Below are 25,014 nucleotides of genomic sequence, written 5' to 3' on the forward strand. Positions count from 1 at the left end.
CCATTATGTGTCATCATCCGCTTATCAGCGAGACCATTTGTCCTTTTGTTTTTTGAGATTGGCTTATCTCACTTAGCATGATATTCTCCAATTTCATCAGTTTGCCTGCAAATGCCATAATTTTATCATTCTTTATGGCTGAGTAATATTCCATTGTGTGTGTGTATATATATATATATATATATATATATATATATATATATATATATATATCTCACGGTTTCTTTATCCATTCATCAATTGAAGGACATCTAGGTTGGTTCCACAATCTGGCTATTGTGAATTGAGTGGCTATGAACATTGTTGTGGCTGTATCTCTGTAGTATGCTGTTTTTAAGTCTTTTGGGTATAGGCCAAGGAGTGGGATAGCTGGGTCAAATGGTGGGTCCATTCCACGTTTTCTAAGGAATCTCCACACTGCTTTCCAGAGTGGCTGCACTAATTTGCAGCCCCACCAGCAATGTGGGACTCCACATCCTCTCCAACACCTATTGTTGCTAATATTCTTGATAATCGCCATTCTAATTGGGGTGAGATGGAATCTTAGGGTAGTTTTGATTTGCATTTCTCTTATTACTAAAGATGTTGAACATTTTTTCATATATCTGTTGATTGCTTATAGATCTTCTTCTGCGAAGTGTCTGTTCATTTCCTTAGCCCATTTGTTGATTGGGTTTTTTGTATTCTTGGTGTAGAGTTTTTTGAGTTCTTTATATATTCTGGAAATTAGTGCTCTATCTGAAGTATGAGTGGCAAAGATTTTCTCCCACTCTGTAGGTTTTCTCTTCGCATTGCTGATAGTTTCCTTTGCTGAGAGAAAGCTATTTAGTTTGAATCTGCCTTTCTTTTTTTTTTTTTTTTTTTTTGGGGGGTGCTGGGGAATCGAACCCAGGGCCTTGTGCTTATATGGCAAGCACTCTACCGACTGAGGTATCTCCCCAGCCCCTGAATCTGCCTTTCTATATTTGTATTAAAAATAGTTACATCGATACTCTTTTTACAAAATGAAAAGATAACTTATCCAAAATATAAGGCTAAATATAATCAACATTTACATAGCACTTTTCTTTCAAGTCAATTTAAAAGTGTGTCTTATGTGTTATTTTCAAACCCCAGGAAAATGATAGGCAGAATTTTTTAGAATCTAGAGAGAGAGAGAGCATCAGAATCCACAAAACCTGGAATGTCACATTTCTTCTTTGGGTACTTATTCTCCTCCTCTATAGAATGAGAGACTTAGAAAACATGAAGATGTGACTCCAAAAGACTCTCTCAGGTCTCTTATGCTGACCCCACAGGCCCACAGGTCAAGCCCACTGCTACAAGTACAGCTGAGCTCAAACAAGCCAGACCGATTGCTCTCCTGTTCTGGAAAAACATCAGGCAGGTAGATTTCACAAGATCAGAGGGCCTTTCAAAGGCATGCTTTTTACCATGGAGTGAGTGATGAGAAATGTCAGAAAGATGAAAGATGAACCTGAAATTTATTCAGATCTGAAAAAACAGACGTAGACAAAACCACTTGTAGTAGCAGCAGCAGAATGAGAGGAACACAGCAGAAACAGCCTGGGGCTTGTCCAGGTACATCTGGCAAAGTATTCACTCTAGTGCGTCTGTCCACAGAGTGTGTGCGAAGCCACTCAGTCACTGACACCATTTCATTATTAGGTAGGTGGTTCCGTGTATGGTATTCTTGAAGAAGGTCCTTGGGGGGACCTCCTTTGACTGCCCTGAAAAGTTAAAAGCATCACAAATATACAAAATGTCTTCATAATCCCAAATTCCTCTCCATAGAAAAAATATGCCATAAAACAATTTAGAAGAAAAATATTTAGGACTATTTTGATAATCTGGCTTTGTGATCCAATGGTCAAACTTAGGACTTGAATAAAAGGGAAGGATTATCAGGGGATGCTTTAGAAGTCTTACAACTTGTCATTTATCCTTAAAATAAAAGTTCAACTTCCAATCTCCAGTCCAGCAAGCAAGGAGTCTAGGAGTCATCATTCCATCCTAACACGTAGCAAGCTGAATGAAACCCAAAAAATACAACAATCTTCCTAAGTCTGCTCAGTGAGCTCACAGAGCATAATGCTGCCCCCCAAAATGGACAGACTGGTGGGCGACTGTCAAGAAAAATAATACCAGAGCAGAAACCTCCAATGAAACCAGTACCGGCTATATAATGTTTAGCTATCAAGAAAAATCAAAAGGCATGGTAGAGACCAAGGAAGCAGCACAACCAGCCTCAGACAGGGCAGGGATGTTGGAATTATCAGACCAGGACCTTAACAATGATTAATATGCTAAGCGATATATGGATAAAGCAGATGGCATGCAAGAACAGATGAGCAATGTAAGCAGAGACAGAAATCCTAACAATCTAAAAGAAGTGCTAGGTATCAAAAACACTATAACAAAACAAAACAAAAAACCCACTATAACAAAATGCAGAATATGACAGATGGGCTCATTAACAGACTGGACCTGACGGGGGTAAGAATCACTGAACTTGAAGACAAGTCAACAGATACTTTCAGAAAAGAAAAGCAAGGAGAAAAAAAAGACTTAAAACTACAAAAGAAGTAGCCAATGAGTAACAGGAATTCTAGAAGGAGAAGAGAGAAAGGAAGAGAAGAAATATTTGAAAGAAAATGACTGAAATTTCCCTAATTAACATCTGCCACCAAACCACACATCCAGGAAGCTCAGAGACAACGAAGGATAAATATCAAAAAAGCTACACCAAGGCATATCATATTTAAACTACAGAGAATAAGAAATAAAGGGAAAGTTCTTGAAGGAGGCCAGAAGGCCACCTTACCTACTGAGGAACAAGGATAAGAATTACATCTGATTTCTCCGCAGAAACCATGAGCAAGAAGACAGTAAAGGGACAGAGTTACAGTGTTAGTTGAGAAAGAAAAAGCAACTCATAATTCTGTGCCCTGCAAAATAATTATTCTTCAGAAGTGAAAGAGAAATACTTTGTCAGAAAAACAAAAATTGGGGGACTTTCTTGCTGATAACCTTTCCATGCAAGAATGTTTAAAACAAAACAAAACAAAACAAAAAAGGTCTGAAACTCAGATCTAAATAAAGAAAAGAAGAGCTCAGGAGAAGGAATAATTGAAGGTAAAATAAAAACTTTCATTTTTCTCTTTTTTTGGTACCAGGGATTGATCTCAGGGGCACTCACCACTGAGCCACATCCCCAGTCCTATTTTCTATTTTATTTAGAGACAGGGTCTCACTGAGTTGCTTAGCACCTCGCCATTGCAGAGGCTGGCTTTGAACTCATGATCCTCCTGTTTCAGTTTCCAGAACTCCTGGGATTAGAGGTGTGTGCCACTGCACCTGGCTTTGTTTTTCTCACTCTTAATTTATCTACAAGAAAAGAGTATGCCCAAAATAATAATAGAAACAATGTATTCAATTATGTATGCATGTGTGTATATGTGCATGCCTACATATGCATATATAGAAATAAAATGTCCCAGTGATTCAAGGGACAAGAATTAGGATTATTTTGTTGTAAGTTACACCACCAATGAAATGGTATGGTGTTATTTGACAGTGGATTTGGATTAGTAGTAAATATATAGTGCAGCTGCTAAAAAAGGTAATTAAAAAGAAAAGCATAGCTACTAAGAGAGGAGAGAAAATAGAATTATGTAAAATGCTCAATCAAAACCACAAAAACAGGGGAAAAAAAGATGGAAGCCAAAAATGGGAACAAAGAACAAGGGCAAAGACTAGATACAAAAACAAGCATGTTAGACATTAACCCAAGTATGTCAATAATCACCTTAAACATCAATGGTCTAAATACACCCTATTAAAAGACAGAGATTGTCAGAGTGTGGCAAAAACAACACCCCACTATATACTGTCTCCAAAGAAAAAGAAATTCAATATAAAGAAAGGAATGAAGAAAGAGATGTAATTCTAAAGCTAATTTTTTAAAAGCAGAAATAGCTATATTCATTTCACCCAGAGTTGACTTCAAAACAAGTAAAGTTATGAGTGATAGTTATTACATAATGATAAAGGGGACAACTCTCTAAGAAGACATTACAGGGCATCAAAATATGTGAGGCAAAAAAGGGCAGAATTGCAAGAAGAAACATAAATCCATCACAACATGTGGAGTCTTCAACACCCTCCATCAGGAAAATTAGTAAGGACACAGCTGGAATTCAACATCCCCATCAGTTAAACTAGATATAACTGACATCTGTCTACTAACTTATCCAACAAGAGCAGAATACACACACTTCTCTAGTTTACAAAGAACCCTCACCGAAATCAACCACCTTCTAGGCCATAAAACATACCTTAACAAATTTAAAAGACTACAAATAATACTTTATCTGCTTTCAGACCATAAATGAAGTAAGCTGGAAATCAATAGCAGAAGGACAGCTGGAAAAAAAATTCCAAAATACTCTAAGAGATTAAAGCAAAATACTTCTAAGTAAAGCATGATTCAAAGAAGAAATCGCAAGAAAAATTTTAAAAGATGTTTGATCTAAGTGAAAATTAAAATACAACTCATAGCTGGGCATGGTAGCGCATGCCTATAATCCCAGCAAATTCAAGAGGCTGAGGCAGAAGGATTACAAGTTGTACGCCAGCTTCAGCAACGCCCTGTCTCAAAATAAAATAAAAGGGGTTGGGGGTGTACCACAATGGAAAAGGGCCTCTGGGCTCAATACCCAGAACCAAAAAAATAAAATAAAACACAACTCATTAAATTTTGTGGGATGAAGTTAAAGCAGAGTTTAGAGGGAAATTTATATTACTAAATGCATATATTTAAAAAAGAAGAATGATCTAAAAATCTAAGCCTCCACCTTAGCAAATCAGAAAAAGAGGAAATTAATTCCAAAATAAACAGAAGAAATAAAACAATAAAATTCAGAACAAAACTCAATGAAATTGAAAACAGGAGATGAATAAAGAAAATCAATGAAATCTAAATCTGGTTCTTTGAAATTATCAGTAAAGTCTAGCCAAATTGACTAAGAAAAAAGAGAAGACACAAATTACTCATATCACAAATGAAATAGGGGACATCACTACAGATCCAGTGAACATTAAAAGGATAATAAAGAAATACTATGAATTTGATCCTCAAGTTTGATAACCTAAATGAAATGAACCTATTCCTTAAAAAGACACAATCTGCCAAAACTTACATAAGACCATTTGTATAGACTCTGTAGATCATTTTGGGAAGAAGTTACACCAATTCTATATAATCTCTTTCAAAATATAGAAGAAGAGGGAATTCTTCCTGAACTCATAGAATAATTGATGCCAGCATCATCCTAATACCAAAACCATTCAAAAACATTAACAAGGACAGAAAAGTACAGACTAGTATCTCTCATAAACACAGACACAAAAATTTTCAATAAAATATTAGCAAATTTGAATCCAACAATGTATAAAAAGAATTATACACCATGATCAAATGGTATTTATCCCAGGTATGTCACGAGATTGATTCAACATTTGGAAATCAATTAATGTAACTTATAACATCAACAAGTGGAGGAAAATCTCACGATCATATTACTAAATATAGAAAAGGAGCTGAAGAAATAGCTCATTTTGGAGAGTACTCGCCTAGCATGTGCAACCACTTGCCTAGTGGTTTGAATGGCTGGTGCCTCAGAGGAAAAAAAAAAAAAAACTCTTTAAAAAAAAAAAAAATATATATATATATAGAAAAAACATTTGACAAAATCTATAACTCACTCATTGTAAAAACTCTCAGCAAACCAGGAATAGAAGGAAACTTCCTCAACTTGATAAAGAAAATCTACCAAAAAAAAAAAAAAAATATATATATATATATAGTTAACATCATACACAATGCTAAAAAACCAGAAAATTTCCTGCTAAGATCAGGAAGAAGGTAAGATATCTCCTCTCAGCACTCCTTTTCAATGGGTCCTGGCTAATGCAATAAAACAAGAAAAAGAAATCAACAGTATACCAATTGAGAATACTTAAATAAAACTTTCTTTGTTCCCAATGACCTAATTGTCTATATAGAAAATCTAAATGAATCAATAACTAATAACTAATAAGCAATTATGACAAGGTTATAGGATATGAGATTAGTAAACAAAAAATGACCATTTATGTATATATCAACCATGAACAAGTATAATTTGAAAACAAAAATACTATTTACATTAGCACCCCAAAAAATGAAATACTTAGATACAAATCTAACATAATATGTATAAAATTTGTATGATGAAAACTATAAAACTCTGATGAAAGAAATCAAAGAAGAACCAAATAAATGGAGAAATATTCCATGTTATGATAGGAAGACTCAATATTATCAAGGTATCAGTTCTTCCCAACAGGAGCTAGAGAGTCAAAGCTATCCTAATGAAAATATAAGCAAGTCTGTAAATATAAACTGATTTTAAAATTTATCTGGAGAGGTAAAAGACATACAAAAGCCAATACAATGTTTAAGGAGAACAAAGTCTTAGGACCACCATTGTCTGTCTTCAAGTCTTATTGTAAAGATAAGTAGTCAAGACAAAGTTGTATTGGCTAACGTATGGACAAATAAATCAATGGAACAGAATAGAGAGTCCAGAAATTGACCCACATAAACATAGTCAATATGATGTTTGACAAAGGAGCAAAGGCAATACAACGGAGCAAATATAGCCTTTGCAACAAATAATGCTGACACAACTGGACATTCCAAAAAATAAAGACCAATAAATAATTAAATAAATAAATCTAGGCATAGACCTTACCCCCTTCACAAAAAAATAACTCAAAATACAAATACCATCCATAGGAGAAAAATCTAGATAACCTTAGTCATGGCAATGACTTTTTAGATTCAATACCAAAACATGATCCATGAAAGAATTGGTAATCTGGGTTTCATCAAAATAAAAATAAACAAACTTTTCTTCTGCAAAGGACTCTGTCAAGAGAATAAAAGATGAACTGCAGATAGAAAGAAATATTGGCAAAAAACATATCTGATAAAGGACTATAATCCAAAATATAGAAAGAACCTTAAAATTCAACAAAAATAAAATGAACAACACAACTTTAAAAATAGGCAAAAGACCTGAACAGGTGTACCTTACTACAAAAGATATACAGATGGAAAATGGGCTTATAAAAAGATGTTCAACATCATATTTCATAAGGCAGTTACAAATGAAAACAATGAGCTAACACTACATACCTATTTGAATGGTCAGAATCTAAAACACCGATACCACCAAACACTGGCAAGGATGTGGAACAGCAGGAACTCTAATATATTGCTGGTGGAATTGCAAAATGGTACTGCCACTTTGGAAAAGAGTTTCAGTTTCTTCATCATACTCTCACCATATGATCTAGAAATCATACTCATTGGCATTTACCTAAATGACTGAAAACTTAGGTCCACACCTAAACAAAAATTGTTGCAGCAGCCCGGTTCATAATTGAGAAGAAGCCCAGATATCCACCAGTTGGTAAATGGATAAACTGTGGTACATTCAGACAGTGGAATAGTTCTCAGTACTAAACAATACATGAGCCATCAAGGCATGGAAAGACACGGGAACCTAACATGCATGCTTCTAAGTGAAAATAGTCAATCTGAAAAGACTACATAATGTATGATCTGAACTGTGTGACATTCTGGAAAGGCAAAACTAGTGAGGCAGTAGAAGCATCACTGATTGGCAGGGAGGAAGGATGAACAGGTGGAGCAGAGGGGATTTTTATGTTATGGTTTAGATGTGAGGTGTCCCCCAAAAGGTCATATGTAAGACAACGTAAGAGATTTTAGAGGTGAAATGACTAGGTTCTGAGAGTCTTAACCTAGTCGGTGCATTTATTCCCTGATAAGAATTAACTGGGTGATAACTCTAGGCAGGTAGGGCGTGGCTGGAGAATGTGAGTCACTGGAAATGTGTCTTTGGGGTTTATATTTTGTCCCTGGCACCCTGAGCTCGCTCTCTCTCTGCTTCCTGATTGTCACATCCTGAGCCTTCTTCCCCTGTCATGCCCTTCTGCGCTGATGTCCTGTCTCAGCTCTGGCAGACAGCAATGGAGTCGGCTGTCTGTGGACTGAGACTTCTGAAACTGTGGGCCCCAAATAAATCTTTCTTCCTCTAAAATTGATCTTTTCAGGTCTCTTGGTCACAGTGGTGAAAAGTCTGATGAAAACAGGCAGTGAGACCGCTCTGTATGATACTGCAATGGAGGAGACCCGTCATTACACAATTATCCACCACCAAGAGTGACCCCTAATGTCAACTACAGACTTTGGATGACAACATGTCATTGTAGGCTCATCATCTGTAACAAAATTACCACTGTGGTGAAGCATTTTGATGGTGGGGAGGGTGCGTGTGTGGGGACAGAGGGTCTATGGGACCTCCACTTTCTGCTCAATTTTGCTCTTAACCTAAAACTGCTTTAAAACAAGGCATATTTTTGAATGGATATTAAAAGAAATTTTAACATAGTCTACTTTTGCCACATGCTCACTGATTTAATCTATAATTTTGCTGTTATATATTCTAGTTTCCCATACTGAGACTGACAGAGTGAAACTAAATTCTTTAAACCCATATTTTTTAATTTATGGATTGATGGATTGATACCAGGTATTAAACCAAGGGGCTCTAACCACTGAACAACATCCCCAGCCCCTTTTTTTATATTTTATTTCAAGACAGGGTCTCGCTGAATTGCTGAGGGCCTCACTCAGTTGCTGGGGCTGCCTTTGTACTCATGATCCTCCTGCCTCAGCCTCTTGAGCCACTGGGATTACAGGCGTGCACCACCATGCCCGACTTTTAAACCCATATTTTTAAGTAATTCCTCACATCTGGAGTCTTTTCAAAATTTTTCTAGCACTGTGGCCTTTATATGATATGTAAACATTTGGATACCCATGAAAAGAAACATACTGGGGCTGCAGTTGTGGCCCAGTGGCAAAGCACTTACCTAGCATGTGTGAGGCACTGGGTTCAAGTCTCAGTGCCACATGTAGACAAACAAATAAAATCAAGATCCATTGGCAACTAAGTTTTTTTTAAAAAAACATACAGATGTTTGGAAATAGCTATATGACATTAGCATTAAAATACCTTTAATGAGATGTAGCCATTACTATAACTAATGATTTTAAATAAGCCTTCTCCAAAGCAGTACCTTTCTACTTAGAGAGGAACAGACATTTTCTGAAGACCTAATTTTTTTTTTCAGTACTCAGGCATAATATCTCTGCATTCGTTTATTTTGAAGAAAGGAAAAAAATATATATATAAGGAGGAAAATAGTCCCCATTTCACAGGAGAAGCAACCCAGCACCTTCTTCATTCTTTCTTCAAAGAATCCTGGTCTTATAATAGGCAATTCCTTTCCTAAAAATACATCTAATAAAAGTGTGTCCTCGCTGAAATTCTTAACTGGGTTCTTTTCAAACATCGAATGCCTTCCTCTGGCGACTTCCAGGATTGAACCAGCAGGATCCCAGGAACAGCCAAGCAGTAACCACTCTTCACCTCTCCTCTGCTGGAACTTCCTGAAACTGACACAGGGAAGCACTGTCCCTGCTAATGGTGACGGCATGCTATGGGCAGGAGCTTGCTCTTCGTTTCACTTTTAAACTATTTTAGAAAAGAGTGACACTAAAATAAAATGTCCACTCACTCCTTTGTTACTTTTATTAATTGCCTAACATCTTTCTCATCATTCCTTGTCCTTAACATCTTTTATTCCAGCATGTGTACTTTAAAGCCAAGCTTCAGTGTGGATCAGTCAGCTGAGTGTTTGTGAAAACAGGGTCATGGGATCTACCCGTGGGAGTTCTGTTTAGGTAGATTTGTGGTAGGACCCAGTTATGGTGAGGATATGAAGTGTCCCCCAAAAAGCTCACATGTGAGACAATGCAAGAAGGTTCAGAGGAGACATGATTGGGTTGTAAGAGTCTTAAACCAATCAGTGATTTAATCACTGAGTGGTAACTGAAGGTTAGTAGAGTGTAGCTAGAGGAAACTGGAATTGGAGCATGGCTTTAGGGTATATATTTGTATCTGGAAAGTGGAGTCTCTCTCCGCCCCCCTCTATTTCTCTCTCTCTCTCTCTCTCTCTCTCTCTCTCTCTCTCTCTCTCTCTCTCTCTGCTTCCTGATGATGCAAGCTGCTTCCCTCTGCCACACTCTTCAACCATGATGTTCTGCCTCACCTCAAGCCCCGAGGAATGGAGTTAGCCTACTATGAACCAAGACTCTGAAACTGTGAGCCCTCGAATAAACCTTTCCTTCTCTATAATTGTGCTGGTCAGATCATTTAGTCACAGAAGTGAAAAAGTTGACCAAAACAGACCCCACAAACTGCATTTGGTACACATCCCATAGTGGGTTTTGATGCATGGAGCCTGGGAACCAGATCTTGATAAAAACAGTTTTTAAGAATATAAAGAAGTGTGCTTTAAGCATCTTTCATGTTAAAGAACAGAAGTATGAAGACCTAACCACATGAAGCTCCCATTTATAGGGGCATTTTCAGGATGAGAAATACATCAGTGAAGACACAATATAAAAGGTGTATTACGGTCATGGCTACACCTGCTCAGACTCCAAGGATCCCATCTGCCACTAGGAAAAATGAATCCATCTTGTTGGGTTGCATACCATTCAAACTCATCCTTAAGCAGAAATGCAGGGAAGAAGGAGGAAACAAGCCTCTAAACTCCAAAGGAGCCAGTTTCCCTGTCCCCCTCCTCCACCACAGGGGATCACGGTAGGAAGGGGAGATGTGGAGGAGGAGGAAGAGAGGGTCCCCTGGAACGGGGCTGTATCAGGACCCCCTAGAGAGCTGCTTAAAACACTGGCTGGTGCATTCCCCACAAGGCCTGGGGAGTGCTACAGGAGCTGCATTTCTTCTTCAGGGGCAGGTGTTTGGGATGGAACCCAGGACATGGTGCACACTAAGCATGGGCTCTATTACTGAGCTACAATCCCAACTCCCACGAATCTGCATCTCTAACAAGTCCCTAGGCAACAATGATCCTGCTAGCCCATGGTCTACACTCTAAGAACCACCAGGCTTAAAGCCTGTGAAGTGTATGCAGTCTATATTAAGTGAAAGCATGAAGACAACAAGTATATGAAAAACTGTTCAACATCATTAGCAATTAGGAAAATGCAAATCCAAACTACACTGAGATTTCATCTCACAGCAGTCAGAACAGCAGTCATCAAGAATACAAACAATAAATGCTGGAGGAAGTGAAGAAAAAGGAACACTTTTATAGTGTTGGCAGGATTATAAATTAATACACTCACTATGGAAATCAGTATGGAGATTCCTCAAAATCTAGGCATGGAACCACCACATGACCCAGCTATAACACTCCTCAATACTTATCCTGAAGAATTAAAGTCAGCATATGACAGTGATCCATGCACACCCATGTTTATAGCAGCACAATTTATAACAACCAAACTGTGGAACCCGTCCAGATGACCATCAGTGGATGAACAGATAAAGAAAATGGGGCGTATATACACAATGGAGTTTTATTCAGCCATAAAGAGAAATGGAATTATGTCATTTTCAAGAAAATGGACTGAACTAGAGATCATCATGTTATATGAAATAAGTCAAACTCAGAAGGTCAAGGGTCATATATGTCTGCTCTCATATGCAGAAGCTAGAGCAGAAAAAGGGAAAGAAAGGTGGGACAGATCTCATGAAAACCAAAGGGCGATCAGTAAAGGAAAGGGACCAAGGATTGGGAGGTAGAGATGGAGTGGGGAGTGATATTGGTTAAATTATATTGTTATCCTGTGTGCACGTACAAATATGTAACGACAATGTCATTATTATGTACGACCACAATGCACCAATAAAAAATGTGGGGAAAAAAATAAAGAAAGGCATGAAGAAATGTTGCCATTAAAAGGCATTTCAAACTGCTGCATGGGGAAGTTTGCTGTAACATACGTTCCCTTGTAACAAAAAGAACTGTTTAATGACATAATCTCGGTATCCGTTGATTTAAATGAATTTCAGCTGGCTTTCCACTCAGAAACAAATGTGACTTGTAGGGCTTATTAATCAAGAAGCCTTACTGAGGGCCCATTGTATACACAGAGCTCTGGGTAGGCCAACCTCCTCATGGATAAAAGGGTAAAACAAAAGCACAGCCCCGCCGTTCAGTCACTTATTGTCTGTATTATTTCACTTCCAATTACTAAGAAATTCTGGACTAACTTAATCTTTTCACTATCAAAAACAAAGAAAGGAACAGGACTCTCTAGAAAGGATTCTTGTCTTTGCCGGCACTCTACTTTCAGGGAATAAAGCAAGTTACCAGGGGTGGAGGATTAGAGCGGCCACGTAGGTATTTTTGCTTATTTTCACACCAGCTTCCAGGAGGTGTCCCCGACACACCACTGGTAAACTTAACGATCAGTGTGAAGGCCTGAGTGAGACACGATCTCTTTAATCATCAAAAACCCACCGGCCTTCGGTGGTTTTATGCATTCTGTTTTTCAAGACAAAAAATACATAAGACAATGTAAAAAAAAAAAAAAATGCTCACAGAACAGCCACAAAAACCTTATTATTAATATTACCTTATGTTTATATGGCTCTTTTGTAAGCACTTTCATGAATCTCATTATGCGGTCTTTACCACAAGACGGGAGGTGCAGCCAACAGCCAACCCTGCTTGTAAATTATGTGTTGAAGGGGATGAACCAGCTTCAGAACAGCACTCAAATACATTCTCAAAAACTGTGTAACTGTCACCTTTACACGTCCTATACACTGCCTGAGAATTGTCTATGATCATCAAAATCAGATTTTTTTTTTACCATTAGTTTCTGAAAGATTTGACGTTTACTTAGTACCATGTAAGGACCACCGCCCCCCCGCCCCGCAATTAGACTTTTTCAAGATTAGTTTTTTTTAGTTGTTGTAATTTTATTTAATTCATAAATATATGAATATATATAATTATTGTAATTTTATTTTATTCATTTATATGTGGTGCTGAGAGTCGAACCCAGTGTCTCATATGTGCTGGGCAAGCGCTCTAGCGCTGAGGCACGACCTCAGACCTAAATAGCTTTTATTTGTGACCTATTGCGACCTACTGCTGTAGCCCTTGCTGACACCCTCCTGTACAGGTCAGGTCTCACCCCACCCTGGGACATTCATGTGAGCTATTCCTTTTCTTTTTTTTTTGGGGGGGGGGGGTGCTGGGGATTGAACCCAGGGCCTTGTGCTTGTGAGGCAAGCACTCTACCAACTGAGCTATCTCCCCAGCCCCACATCATGTGAGCTATTCTATTGGCTTAAAATTCTCCTCTCCCAGCCCCTCTCCTATCACACAGGTCTCACACGTCACTTGCTTATAGATACCTTCCCTGATGTCCCCTACCCCCACCTCCAGCCCTGTCACTCTAGTCTATTACCCTCTTTTACTTTCTTCAGAGTGCTTAACAGCTTCTATGTACCAGGACCTAATATATAGAAGCTCAGAAAAGTACCACAAATGAATCCATTCATTCATTCATTTATACCATAAAGGTCTGTGCGTTTACAGGTACTAAGGACAGAAAGACAGCTATGGCGAGATCCCTAGCATCACAGAATTCACATTCAAGCTGGGAAGCCAAACTCACAAATGACTGTGATACCATGTAAAAAGTGTTAAGAAAAAAGATCTGTACGCCTGATATTCACAACAGTGACATGAATGAGGGTGGGTAACGGATGGTATTGTCCCCTATGGGAAGGTTGGGAAAAATATCAGAGGTGTGAACTGATCTGCTTTAAGTTTCACAGCCAATAAAGAGGCAGAAGTCTCACTACTGATGAATCAGTGGAACAAATGATTTATCAAGGTGAGATGATAAGTCCCGGACAACTTAAACAGATTTTGAGACAGTTTGGAAGATGCCAACTTCTAACTATCCATTTGACACAGGGTTAAAATAACGTATCTCTGGCATATGGAGGAAGCCACAGAGATTTACCTTTTAATTAAAAACAATAATAAAACAGGTCCACGCAGGGTTGAAAGTCACATTGAAATTATTGGTTAATCCTCTGAGAAATAAAACATATCTACATCTACAAAGGCAAATGATCCTTATCATTACATTTTCCTTGCCTTTTTTTAATCATATTTTCCTCTGGTGACTTTTGACTGGATACATCTTATCTCCTCTGTGAGGATTCCCCTTTAATTCATTACCAAAATCCCTCTCAAGGTCCCCTCCAGTCACACAGTTCTCACCTCTAAATAATAGATCCCAACAGTGCAGGAAGGCCAACCTCATCGACTCTCCCCCCTCTCACCCCATTTTCCCATCCACTGTCCAGGCTCATCTTTTCTCTGGCCCAGGAGAACCAAGAGCATGTATTAAAAAACCAGCCCATCCATCTTCTCATTTACAAAACATGACATTTCGCAAACTGTTTACTTACGTCCATGCCAACAATATTACTCAAATGCGGTGGAGTAAAAAAGCCACAGGGAATAGTGTAGTTGGCCAAGAGCAGTATTTGGGGATCTAAAATTACAGGGAAAATCATACAACATTCATTTTACTTAGTCCCAAATCTCTATCAGATGATGTTGAGCAGAAAGATTCTAAAATTGGCCGGGAGAAAGGAAAAGTCATCTTAAAGTTTGGGCCATGCCAGGGCCGCCTCACCGAAAGAAGGCAGAAGAAAACAGAGTCAGGTGTGCACCCTTGAAAAGCTGGTGTAAGCAGCAGTTATCTTGTGGGCTGGGAGAAGCACAGGAGAAACTGTGGCAAGCAGCAACAAATGGAGATTGCTGCCAACAGCTGACAGAGAAGAAAGAAAAGAGAAGGCCGTGTTCTTTACCTAGCATTCAGAGGACAGCATTTACCATACAGCAAAATCAGAGTTGCTGACTCTATTCATTCTGTTCCAACTCAGTTAGCATGAGTGCTGTGGTGACCCAGGAGCCAGGCACTTAAAACAACGCAAAGAAAATTCTGCACCCCACAGTCCAACACTCATGAGGAGACAGATGCCTCTGCCACCTGGCCCAAGCCACACCCACACCAAGAAAGGGTAAAATAAGCCTGCTTTGGGAGCAGCAAAAGAACCCATTTTCACCAGGGCTCTGAGGAGGGTGTGTAAGGCAGTGGAGCCCAGGAGGGGGCAGTCCTGACCAAACAGGAGCCCCCAAGAGCCATTTTTATCCAGCTTGGTTCTACAGGGGCCTTGCTCTCTAAGCACCTTTCATATATTACCTCATGCATTACCCCAAGAGAATGACGGTCCAGATGGCCACAAAGGCTATTTTGTGAATAATGTTAACTTGGCCTTACTTGGAGTCTCCCAGTTGTCTACTCAAGTCATGACATGAGGAAATATTAAGGTCAAGAGAAAAGCCCTGTATGCTAACTCCAAAGACTTAACTGAACCACGCTCCCTCTAGTGCAGGGAAAGTCGGACTGAGACCCAGCAAGGGGAGGAAGAGGAGGAAGGTCACGAAGGCAGGTCAGGTACCAGGAGGAGGCAGAAGCAACCAGGAGCATTGCCTTCTCATAACCATACCCAACCAACTATGTCTACGTGAAATGTTCAATCCATAAGAACCAGGGCAAATTAAGAGGCACACAGAAGCATATCCATATAAACATAGCTCTAATGTATTTTTCCACGTGTACTAAAACAACCAATTTGTGACACACCAACAAAGTATGTATTATTTTCTTTATACTGAAAAGGTAGGAACCATCATTAGTAAAACATGTATTTAGAGCAAGATAAGACATAGTTTGTCCCTTATATATAAATCATTGTGTTTCATTATCACCTCAGAGAGCTCTCAAAAACATAACCCTGAAGGGTAACTGTTAGATATTTTATTTGTTACGTATTATATATTTAAAATTGTCATAATTAAAAATAGAATATTTAGTGGAAAAAACACCCAAATATTCCAAAATGTTTAAATCTTTTTAAAAAGTATTTAACCATCTATGTATCATTAAAATTTTTGCAAACTTCAAAGTCTTGCAAAACTATACGTATGTAGCAAACATTCAATTATATAAAGAAAAACTGGATGGAAATACTCCACATGCAGCTACCTTTAACTCTATGTACTAGTCAAAAATGAATGAATCCAATGTTTAGGGTTGTTCCCACCTTAGAAGTTTCTCAAAAATGGGTCTTGATTTTTCCACAAAAAGTGTCATAAATATTGCCCAGGACTGGGTTCCTCCTGGATCCATGTCGTCAAAATGTGGATCATCTACATATACATCAGAATAACAGTGAGGACGAAGAGAGGTCTAGTGTAAATCCCAGAAATTCTGAATTCTGACTCAGTAAAGTGCTTAAAGTGCCTTAACAGAATTTCTGCTAGATATTCATGTTGAAGAATCATCCATTTAGAACCTCTTTTAAAACAGGGCAAATAAAAATAGCCGGAGTGCTCCAACACTCCCTGGAGCAGCCAGAGCTCTTGCATTAGGAGAGAAGCCAAGCTAGATCCAGTCACAGACTGTGGTGGGAAACCAATCAAGCCCCCAGGAATCTGGAGAATCCCAAGTGCCCCTGGGAGGAGCCAGCTCTGAGTAGCCCACCTCTCCACACATGTGCATGGTTCCCCTGGGCTCATACGATGGGTTTAATTGTGCCACACACCCCCAAAAAAGAACTGCAGGAATTCTAAGTCCCAAGTACCTCAAAATGTGATCTCATTTGGAGACAGGGTCTTTACAGAGGTCATCAAGTTCAAGTGGGTGGGCCTTAAGCCAATGACTGGTGCCCTATCACAAAAGGGAAATGTGGACTCACAGGCAGATGCACATAGGATGAAAGCAGCGTGAAGAGGACAGGGGCAAGAGGGTCACCTAGGTGGCAAGGAGAGAGGCCGGGACAGACCCTTCTCTCACAGCCCTGGGAAGAACCAACCCTCTGGACATGGTGATTTTCTGGCCTCCAGAACTGTGAGACAAGAAATTTCTGTTTTCTTAGCCACCAAGTTTGTGGTACACTTCTTGTTGTTATTGTTGTTGTTGTTGTTCTTATTGTTGTTAAGGCAGCCCTAATAGACTAATATAGCTTGGAAAATTTCCCAGTGAAATTAGCGAAAGCAATCCAGGTGAGCTAGGGCTGTCAGGAGAGAAAAGACCAAAACCTTGAGAGAAAATGTCACAGCCTACATATCCAGGTAGCTCAAGGCCACAGAAAAGTCACCACTGTGCACTGGGGTCTGAGCAATGACCCCCACTTGGGAAAAGAATGGCAAATCCTGCCTGCCTCAATTACCCTCGTAGGCTGTGAAGCTCAAGACCTGCTCTCCATACGCCCTGGAGCCCCACAAACACTGCGCTCACCCACCGGCAGCTCCTCCAGTATGATCTGAGGTGGGTCAGGTGAAGAGGGTGACGCAGCCCTCAGACTGGGTCGCTCCCACTCTTGCTAGGAAGTACTTAGAAGTAAAATCTTCATTCTAGGACAATTTCATTTGAACTCCCAAGCTCATCTGAGTATGTGTGGAACATCCACAACAGCAAACAACAGGCTCTTCTGTATGGCAGAAGCTCTTTTGGACAAGTCAGGCTTCCTAAGGGCCAAGGGTTCATTGGGCAGCAAAAACTTGACAAAGCAGACCAGGCCAGGACAAGCAGGGCGTTCAGTCTGGCCCAAGGCTGGGGGAGGGCTCCACTGTGAAGGTTTAAGTATCATCGCAACGCAGAATTTATGGTTCCTAAATGTTTGTTTTAACTAGTGTTGAGAACACATATTCGACCCAGTGTGAACTTGACCTCTGGGTCCCTCTCCCTTCCCCAAGCTGTCTGTGCTGTATGACAAGATTTTCCAGCCATCCCTCCCACCCCTGCTCCCAGCAGTGGGGCCAGGGCCGGGGTCGGGGCAGCCCTCCCAGCAGCTGCCATGCTAAGCTTGACTGCAGAGCATTGGCAAATCTGCTGTCAATGGCAATAGCAGGCGGAGAAAAAAATGTGTACTCATCCTGGGCCTCGCCCAAGCTTGGCCAGCATAACGCCCAGCCAAAAGGGCTGGAAGACAGCCCAAGAGGGTCCTCTCAGTCAACTGAACTCCAGTCGGGTTATACCCTCCTGGATGATGCCACCTACTATCACCAAAGGTACAGAAGACCATGTCTCCTTTGCATATAACTCTAGGAACATTTCTAGGGTTGGCTTTTATTTTTTTTCCAAAGCAGTGTGGGCTACATGCCAATGGAAAAGCAATGGAATATCGATTTTCTGTTCCTTCCTAAGGAGAGAACAAGTCATTTGATGTGCCATGAGTTACGTGAGTAAAAACAGACCCTGTACTCCCTACAGCTGGCTGAGTTACTCCTCTATTCATAGAACCTGGCACATGGTAAAAGCTAAACAGATATCCGTTAAATAAATGAAAGAACCATGCATGCATTTATGCAGGCTTGCGACGTGCCAGGCACCCACTTTGGATTCACATCTGCCATCTTCCCTCCACCTCACCCTGCCAGCCTGGCCTCCCTCTCTTCTCTCCTTTATTCTTTTGTGTTTTCTGTTCCCATGTCCAATCTCCTCTTTAAAGTTGAGCCCACTGGCAATGTCTCTCTCTTCTAACCTGCACTTACCCGAAAGGACAAAAAGACTGGAAGAGCCAAAGGCGGGGGCAGGGTGGGCAGTCAGTATGAACAGAGAAAAAAATGGGGAGGGAAAAGTGTAATACACATCAGGGGTTTCATGCCCCACTCAAAAGACACAATCCCTAAACCACAAACCCTCCGACAAATGCTAAGTCTTTGGAAAGAGAACAAATGTGGGGGCTGGGGATATAGCTCAGTTGGTAGGGTGCTTGCCTTGCATGCACAAGGCCCTGGGTTCAATCTCTTTTGCCCAAAACAGGTATCGACATCAATAGTCAGCCAATATTAATAACTAGAAAAACATAACCCTTTATGATTTCAACTCCCAGAGATCCACACACAAAGGGTGTCTGGAAAAGCAACATTAATATGCAATTGGGCATCTCTACATAGGGACTGGGCAGCTGGGGCCCGGAGACCACCTTGGTAGATGCTCGTAGACATTCTTTGCCCCTGAGTGGGTCTGCTGCCTGCTCATTTCACATCTCTGATTCGCAATTTAAGGTTCACTAAATCTTCAGTCTTTAGAAGCATTTGCCCATGGCACATGTAAATTAAGTTTCAATCAACTTATAAACCATCCAAGCTGGCTCAAAGAGACATGTTATTTTCTTCATTGGATTTAATCAAGCACTGAACAACATGAACATTCCAATCTCTTATTCAGAAATATTGTTTGCAACAATTGGACAAGCTATACAAACTGAAATTCTTCAGCCAAACCCTTTAAATTATCCTTAAGATATAATGACAGTTATTAAATATTCCAGGTCATACACTGAAATCTGCATGCACATTTTATGAAGGAGGAACTTCATGTTGACATATCACTGATTTTTATATTCTCACATGTAATATAAATCATGCCCAAGGATGACTACTCAATCTTGACATATTAAGGACAAGGGAGAGGAAGGAGATAACATATCAATTCATTTTGCCATCTAAATATAACTACTAATTACTGAAATAATTACAGTGATACAAACTGGTGATGAGATTTTTTTTTCATTCAGTTTATGGATACTCTAAGGGAGTATGTTTTGTCCAAGTGGTAAAATTTAACACAAAGAGAACAGAGACATATAATTAGTCTCTCTTGAAATTCTTTTAAAATCAGTCATTTGAGAGTATAAAACAATCCATACAACTTCAAAGCTATACAGAGTGTGCATTCCTAATCTAAAAAAACCAAAATCCAAACTGCTACAAAATCCAAAAGTGTTTGAGTTTCAACAAGCCACTCCAAGAGGAAAATTCAACACCTGACCTCATGTGGTGGGTCATAGTCAAAGCAGAGCCATGCTAAAAATATTACATAAAATTACTTCTGAGTTATGTGTATTAGGTATATATGAAATATAAATGAATCTCATATTTGAACTTGGGTTTCATCCTCCAATTATCTCGTTATGTAATGACACATATTCCAAAATTCAAAAATATCAATATCCAAAACACTCTGGTCCCATGCATTTAGGATAAGGGATCTTCAACCTGTAATATAAAAAGTTATCCACATCTACATTTTTAAGAGGGGGAAAAATAGATCAATAGGGAAAGAAGAAATACATACATAGGGAAAGAATAAAACCAAGTAATATATAAATGAGATAGGGTTTACTTGGCTTGAACCAATACAAACTCTAAGAATCTTTCTGGTTTCATCAAGGCTTACACCCATTCTTTTTTACCTTGATACCTACAACAATCCTATAGAGGAGGCAAGGTTTTGGCACAGTAATTTCTGAATTGAATGGGACCAGAGAGGTCAAGTGAATTCTCCAAAGCTATGCACTTAGTGAGAGCTTCAGCATTTGAACTCAGGTCTTCCGAACCTAAGGCCAGCAACCCTTCCTGGCATCACATTACTCAACCATGGATACAAGCTTTATAGTATCAGTGGTCCTGTCTGAAGGAGGAAGTCCCCCACATCTTTTTGGATCTACCAGATACATATGAAACAAGTCCCCATTAAAAAATATCCACTTTATAGATGTATTAGTTTGAGTTGAGCACTGACCTACCCCAGTATCCCTTTTTAAAATACAATGATTCCTGAAGGGAGTTGTGATTTTAGTTTCCAGCATTTGGGCCTGAATTCATTTGTCAATCTTTTGAATGCTGAAACTCACAGAAAAGAAAAGTGATATTGCTTTGCTTAGATACCAATCCTGTCCATGTACTACCTCCTAGGAGCTAGAAGGAAATTTCAAACCAAAAGTTACAAGCGTTTGTAGGTATTTCAAGATAATTCAATATCGCAACCTTAACTCTCTGACCAAAAGTCTTCTGTGGCTTTTCTCTGCCTGGATCACCAGGGGGCAAACACAGGCACACACGTGTCTTTGCCTCCCTTGCCTGGAGAAGCAGGAACCCAAGAGGTGAATGCCCAGAGTCTGGATGTTCACTTCTAGAGCATCTTTGGATCTTCTAGAACAGCTTGGATCCCCAAATCCTCAGAAAACCAGAGACTAAACAATCTTCATTTCAGAGAGGCCACTCAGTTATATCCTTTGCCAAGCAAACTTGTTAAACCTTAGAGCACTCTCTCCAATAGGCATCAAGGATCACTGCCCATCTGTAAAACCCAGCCCTGTATATTTAACCTTTACCCAGCAATATCCCACTGCAATGGTCTGTCACAGATGGGCTACCTCTGTGTTACAGGCAAACCACATCACATCAGGTTTTGAGCAGATGGAGTTACTGGGGAGAAGGGAGGGAGTGCCATTTGACTTGAGCAATTAAACTCAGGAAAATGCTGGCACATTTCTGTCAAGTATAATCTAAGAAGTTAAGAATCGAAAAAATAGTGATTTAATCTAAAATGCTACAACCCTGAGTATTTCTGATCTCATGGTTTATATCAGCTATTACTCCTTGATCATAGCCAAATCATAAAACATGTGGACATTTCTTTTAACAAAAGTAAAGTCACTATGCCAAAGCCCCTGTTTCCTTCAAGGATTAAAGGTGTTTTTCAAGAAATAAGGTCACTCAAATGACAGTATCTGAAATTCTTTTTATTTTTCCACCAGTACTTAAAAATTCAAACAACATACAACATTTTACTTGTTTTGCTGAATAATGGGAAGCATCTGAAATTCTGGATGATTCCAATTCTTATGGTAATGGTTCTAGCTCTGTGTGGAGAACATCTAGGAGGGCTTAAATTTTGGAAGGAGAAGTAAAACTATTTCCAGTTAGCATCAGACTTAGCATCCACCTATCGAGAAGGTCAGATTTAATTTAATCCTTAACTTCACAATGCACAGGGGAAATACTTTCCAATGTTCTCAAACCTGTATGCATCATTAATACATTTTCTAAAACACTTCTAAGCCTGCATATTAACTGGAAAAGCAGGACAGAAGCCCTCCACTCATAGCATCTAGAAAACAATCAGGCCTCAAGGATGAAGAATTCTGGTTGTTACTTTCAGAAAGTTTTATTAAAAACTATTAATGTAGGACTGGGATGTGACTCAGCAGCAGAATGTTTGCTTAGCATGCCTGAGATCCTGGGTTTGATCCCCAGAACCACAAAAAAAAAAAAAAAGAAAAAAAAAAAAAGAAAGAAAGAAAGAAAGTCATATTCCAGAATGGAACTCCTATCTCCCATTCCTCTCTTTTGCCATCATTTCAAAGAATGTTTACATTTGTTGGTATCATGTGTAAATTAACAGTATAGGTTCTATCATATGGATACCCCAAATGGGAATTTTTTTTCCCCAGTTCTCGATACACAGGTATGACCAAGTAATTGCCACTTCGGCTGAGTACAGGGGCGTCTTGGATACACAGAATGGTTCTGTACCACACACTGACACTGACACTGTGGTTATTGAGTCAGCCCTTCCCAAATACCAATGAAGGCTACAGGTAAGAGGCAGACTGTATTTCAGACTTCCCCAGGGTAGCATCAGTCCCTCCAAGTGACCCCTGTGAGACCCACCCTCTCTGTGGACAGCCCAACTTTGACCCACTTTGTGCAGGGCTGCTGTGAACATTGCAACTTACGTTTGGTGCACCTCTGGGAACCAGGGGCCTTACTCCAACCATGGCAGCACTGCCCTCCACAGACATTGACCCTGCAACAAAGCAAGATCCTTGAGACCAGCAGCAGTAATGCTCCCTTCCCAAAAACCCAAGTTTTCAAAAGGTTCCTAAAAGGCCAGCCTCCTCCTACCAGACTCCATAAATTTGAGCTATGCAGCGAGAAGACAAGGTCCAAAGAACTGGTTGTGTTAACCCCCAAATTAAAGCAAAGCCAAACATTGCATATTATCTGGGCCCAATTTGAAACAGTTTCAGAAAGAAGTGTCAAAAAGAGTGAGGTCACACCACCTGGGATCATCCCTGAAGGAAAAAAGTCAACTATGCAAAAAGTTTTCCCCACATCCCAAACTGTGATTAATGGGGAAGACAGTGGTGCAGGGCGGATACTTCCCAGCTCCCAGTAACAGAAATTTCCAATCCAAAATTCTGTGGATGCTAAGACTCCACCCTCACCCCCAGCAGATCAGATCCCACAGGTGCAGGGAAGCCCAAGCTCACAATTTCTGACTTGCCAAGAAGTTCTAGGCCACAGAACAGGAGCTGGATCTTTACAGCCAGTCCTCCCTCAAAACGTTTATTTTCATTAACTAGACCAAAATTGAAACTGAGTCGCAGAGACGTTTAATTGATGCTGTGGGATTAAGCTGTAGTGACTTCATGCTTACGCCCATCTTCTAGGAGTAGCTCGGGTTGCGCACGGGAGGTTACGCCCCGGGCAGCCATGCCTTTTGTGTTTGCCCGCAGCTCAGTAACAATGCACTCCGAGTTTAACGTCAGTAAAAGTGCTTGGGCTTCCCCGCACCCCGCTCTTCTCTGGGATCTCCAGGCGGGAAAGAGAAAGTCGAGCCACCGCTCTCGACACCCTCAGCCACCGCAGGGCTCCGAGTGGCCCCGACCCGCTCCGAGTGGCCCGGCGCGCTCGGCGGGCTGGCGGTGGGGGTGTGGGCTTACCCCTGCAGCTGCTGCTTCTGGTGAACCTGCAGCCTCGAGCCCGCGCCGCTCTGGGTCTCCTGCGGCACTTTGGAGCGCACGACTTGCCTGCCTTGTTTGGTGAAGGGGGCCGCCGCCGGATGACCGCCGGGCTTGGGGTAGAGCTGCCCGCTGGGGCCCCCGGGACGCGCCGGCTCCGGCGGTGGCGGAGGCGGCCGGAGCCCTTGCAGGGCCGCGCCGCTGGGCTTGCTGGTGCGCCGGGTCCGCTCCGAGGGAGCCCCGACCGAGGCGCGGCTGGGGGCGCCGGCTCCAGCCGAGCTGCGGCTATACCTGGCATTGAGCGCGACGTTGAAGGTCCTCGGGCGCGGGGGCCCGCCCAGGGGCAAGGAGCCCGCCGCCAGGCCGGGGCCCGGGCGCACCACGTACGTGATCCTCCGGACCCGGCCGTGCGCTGACGACGCGAGGAGCCCTGCCCAGAGCAGGAGCCCCCACCTGAGCCAGGCCCCCGCCATCGCGGGCCCCTGCCCGCGCGACCCGCCGATCGCTTCTGGGCCCCCGCCCCCGGCCGTGCGGCTCGCCCGGTGCGGCAGCCCTCGCCCTTCCCGGCGCGCTCCGGCTCCCCCGGGAGCTGCCGAGAGCCCGGGAAAGGTGGGGAGAAGGCCAACTCGGTTGCAAGAGAGGAAGTGCTGCGGACGGCTGAGCAGCCCCAGACCCCGGCCGAAAGTGGCTGGGAGGAGGGGGCGGGCGTGGGGGTGGGGAGCGCGGAGCCCGGGAGGGGAGGGGCGAGGGGAGCAGGCTGTGCAAGGTGAGGGTCCGCCCGCCCCGCGGAGGGTGCAGCGGGCGCTGCGCCTGGGACCCGGCAAGAGTGGGCGAGGGCAGCGAGAGCGCGCGGGACGCTCGGAGGCAGCCCCGCTGCAAAGTCTTTAAAAAGTTCCTCTCCGGTGGAACCGAGTGTCAGATCTGAACAGCCAATCTCCGGCAGACGTGACGTCAGGCAGTAAATCCTAATTGGGGAGAGCGTGAGATGAGCCCGAGCACACGCCGCCACCCTGCACATCCACAGAGATCGTGACCGTGGATCGGAAAGGCAGAGCCCACCCAGGACAGGACGAGGGTCTCAGCCAAGTTACTGAACTGTCCGTTCCTTCTGGAAGCTCTATAGTATTCGTTTGACAGTGTTTAGAAGTCCAGGCACTTTCTTATCCGTGTTTCCTCAGATACTTGCTGCGGGGATTGAATTAAAATGCCAAATCGAGCCCTAAAACAACTTGTCCGGGGTGCGCCGAGCTCTCCATCGGAAAACATTTAGATGCTCCTCTCTGGGACTGTAAATTCCCGGTGACTGACT

At 41.6% G+C, this 25,014-nt stretch overlaps 1 protein-coding gene and 1 non-coding gene across 6 annotated transcripts in view; both read right to left on the bottom strand.

The window, feature by feature from the left end:
• The window catches only part of Ltbp1 (latent transforming growth factor beta binding protein 1), a 413,663-nt gene extending 389,346 nt beyond the window's left edge, over positions 1-24,317 (bottom strand). For all 5 annotated transcript variants that reach the window (XM_047522256.1, XM_047522255.1, XM_047522253.1 and 2 more), the window contains exons 1-2: positions 23,688-24,317; positions 22,698-22,768 (exon numbers count right to left, since the gene is read on the bottom strand). In XM_047522256.1, coding sequence (XP_047378212.1) covers positions 22,698-22,768; positions 23,688-24,178 — 562 coding nt within the window. In that variant the 5' untranslated portion in view covers positions 24,179-24,317. The remainder of the gene's footprint in view (positions 1-22,697; positions 22,769-23,687) is intronic.
• Trnav-cac (transfer RNA valine (anticodon CAC)) lies at positions 13,259-13,338 on the bottom strand. The gene has a single exon. It is a non-coding gene; the product is annotated as a tRNA-Val (tRNA).
• Positions 24,318-25,014: the final 697 nt, after the last annotated feature.

Source organism: Sciurus carolinensis, chromosome 13 (genome assembly GCF_902686445.1).
Source record: "Sciurus carolinensis chromosome 13, mSciCar1.2, whole genome shotgun sequence".
Lineage (NCBI taxonomy): Eukaryota > Metazoa > Chordata > Mammalia > Rodentia > Sciuridae > Sciurus > Sciurus carolinensis.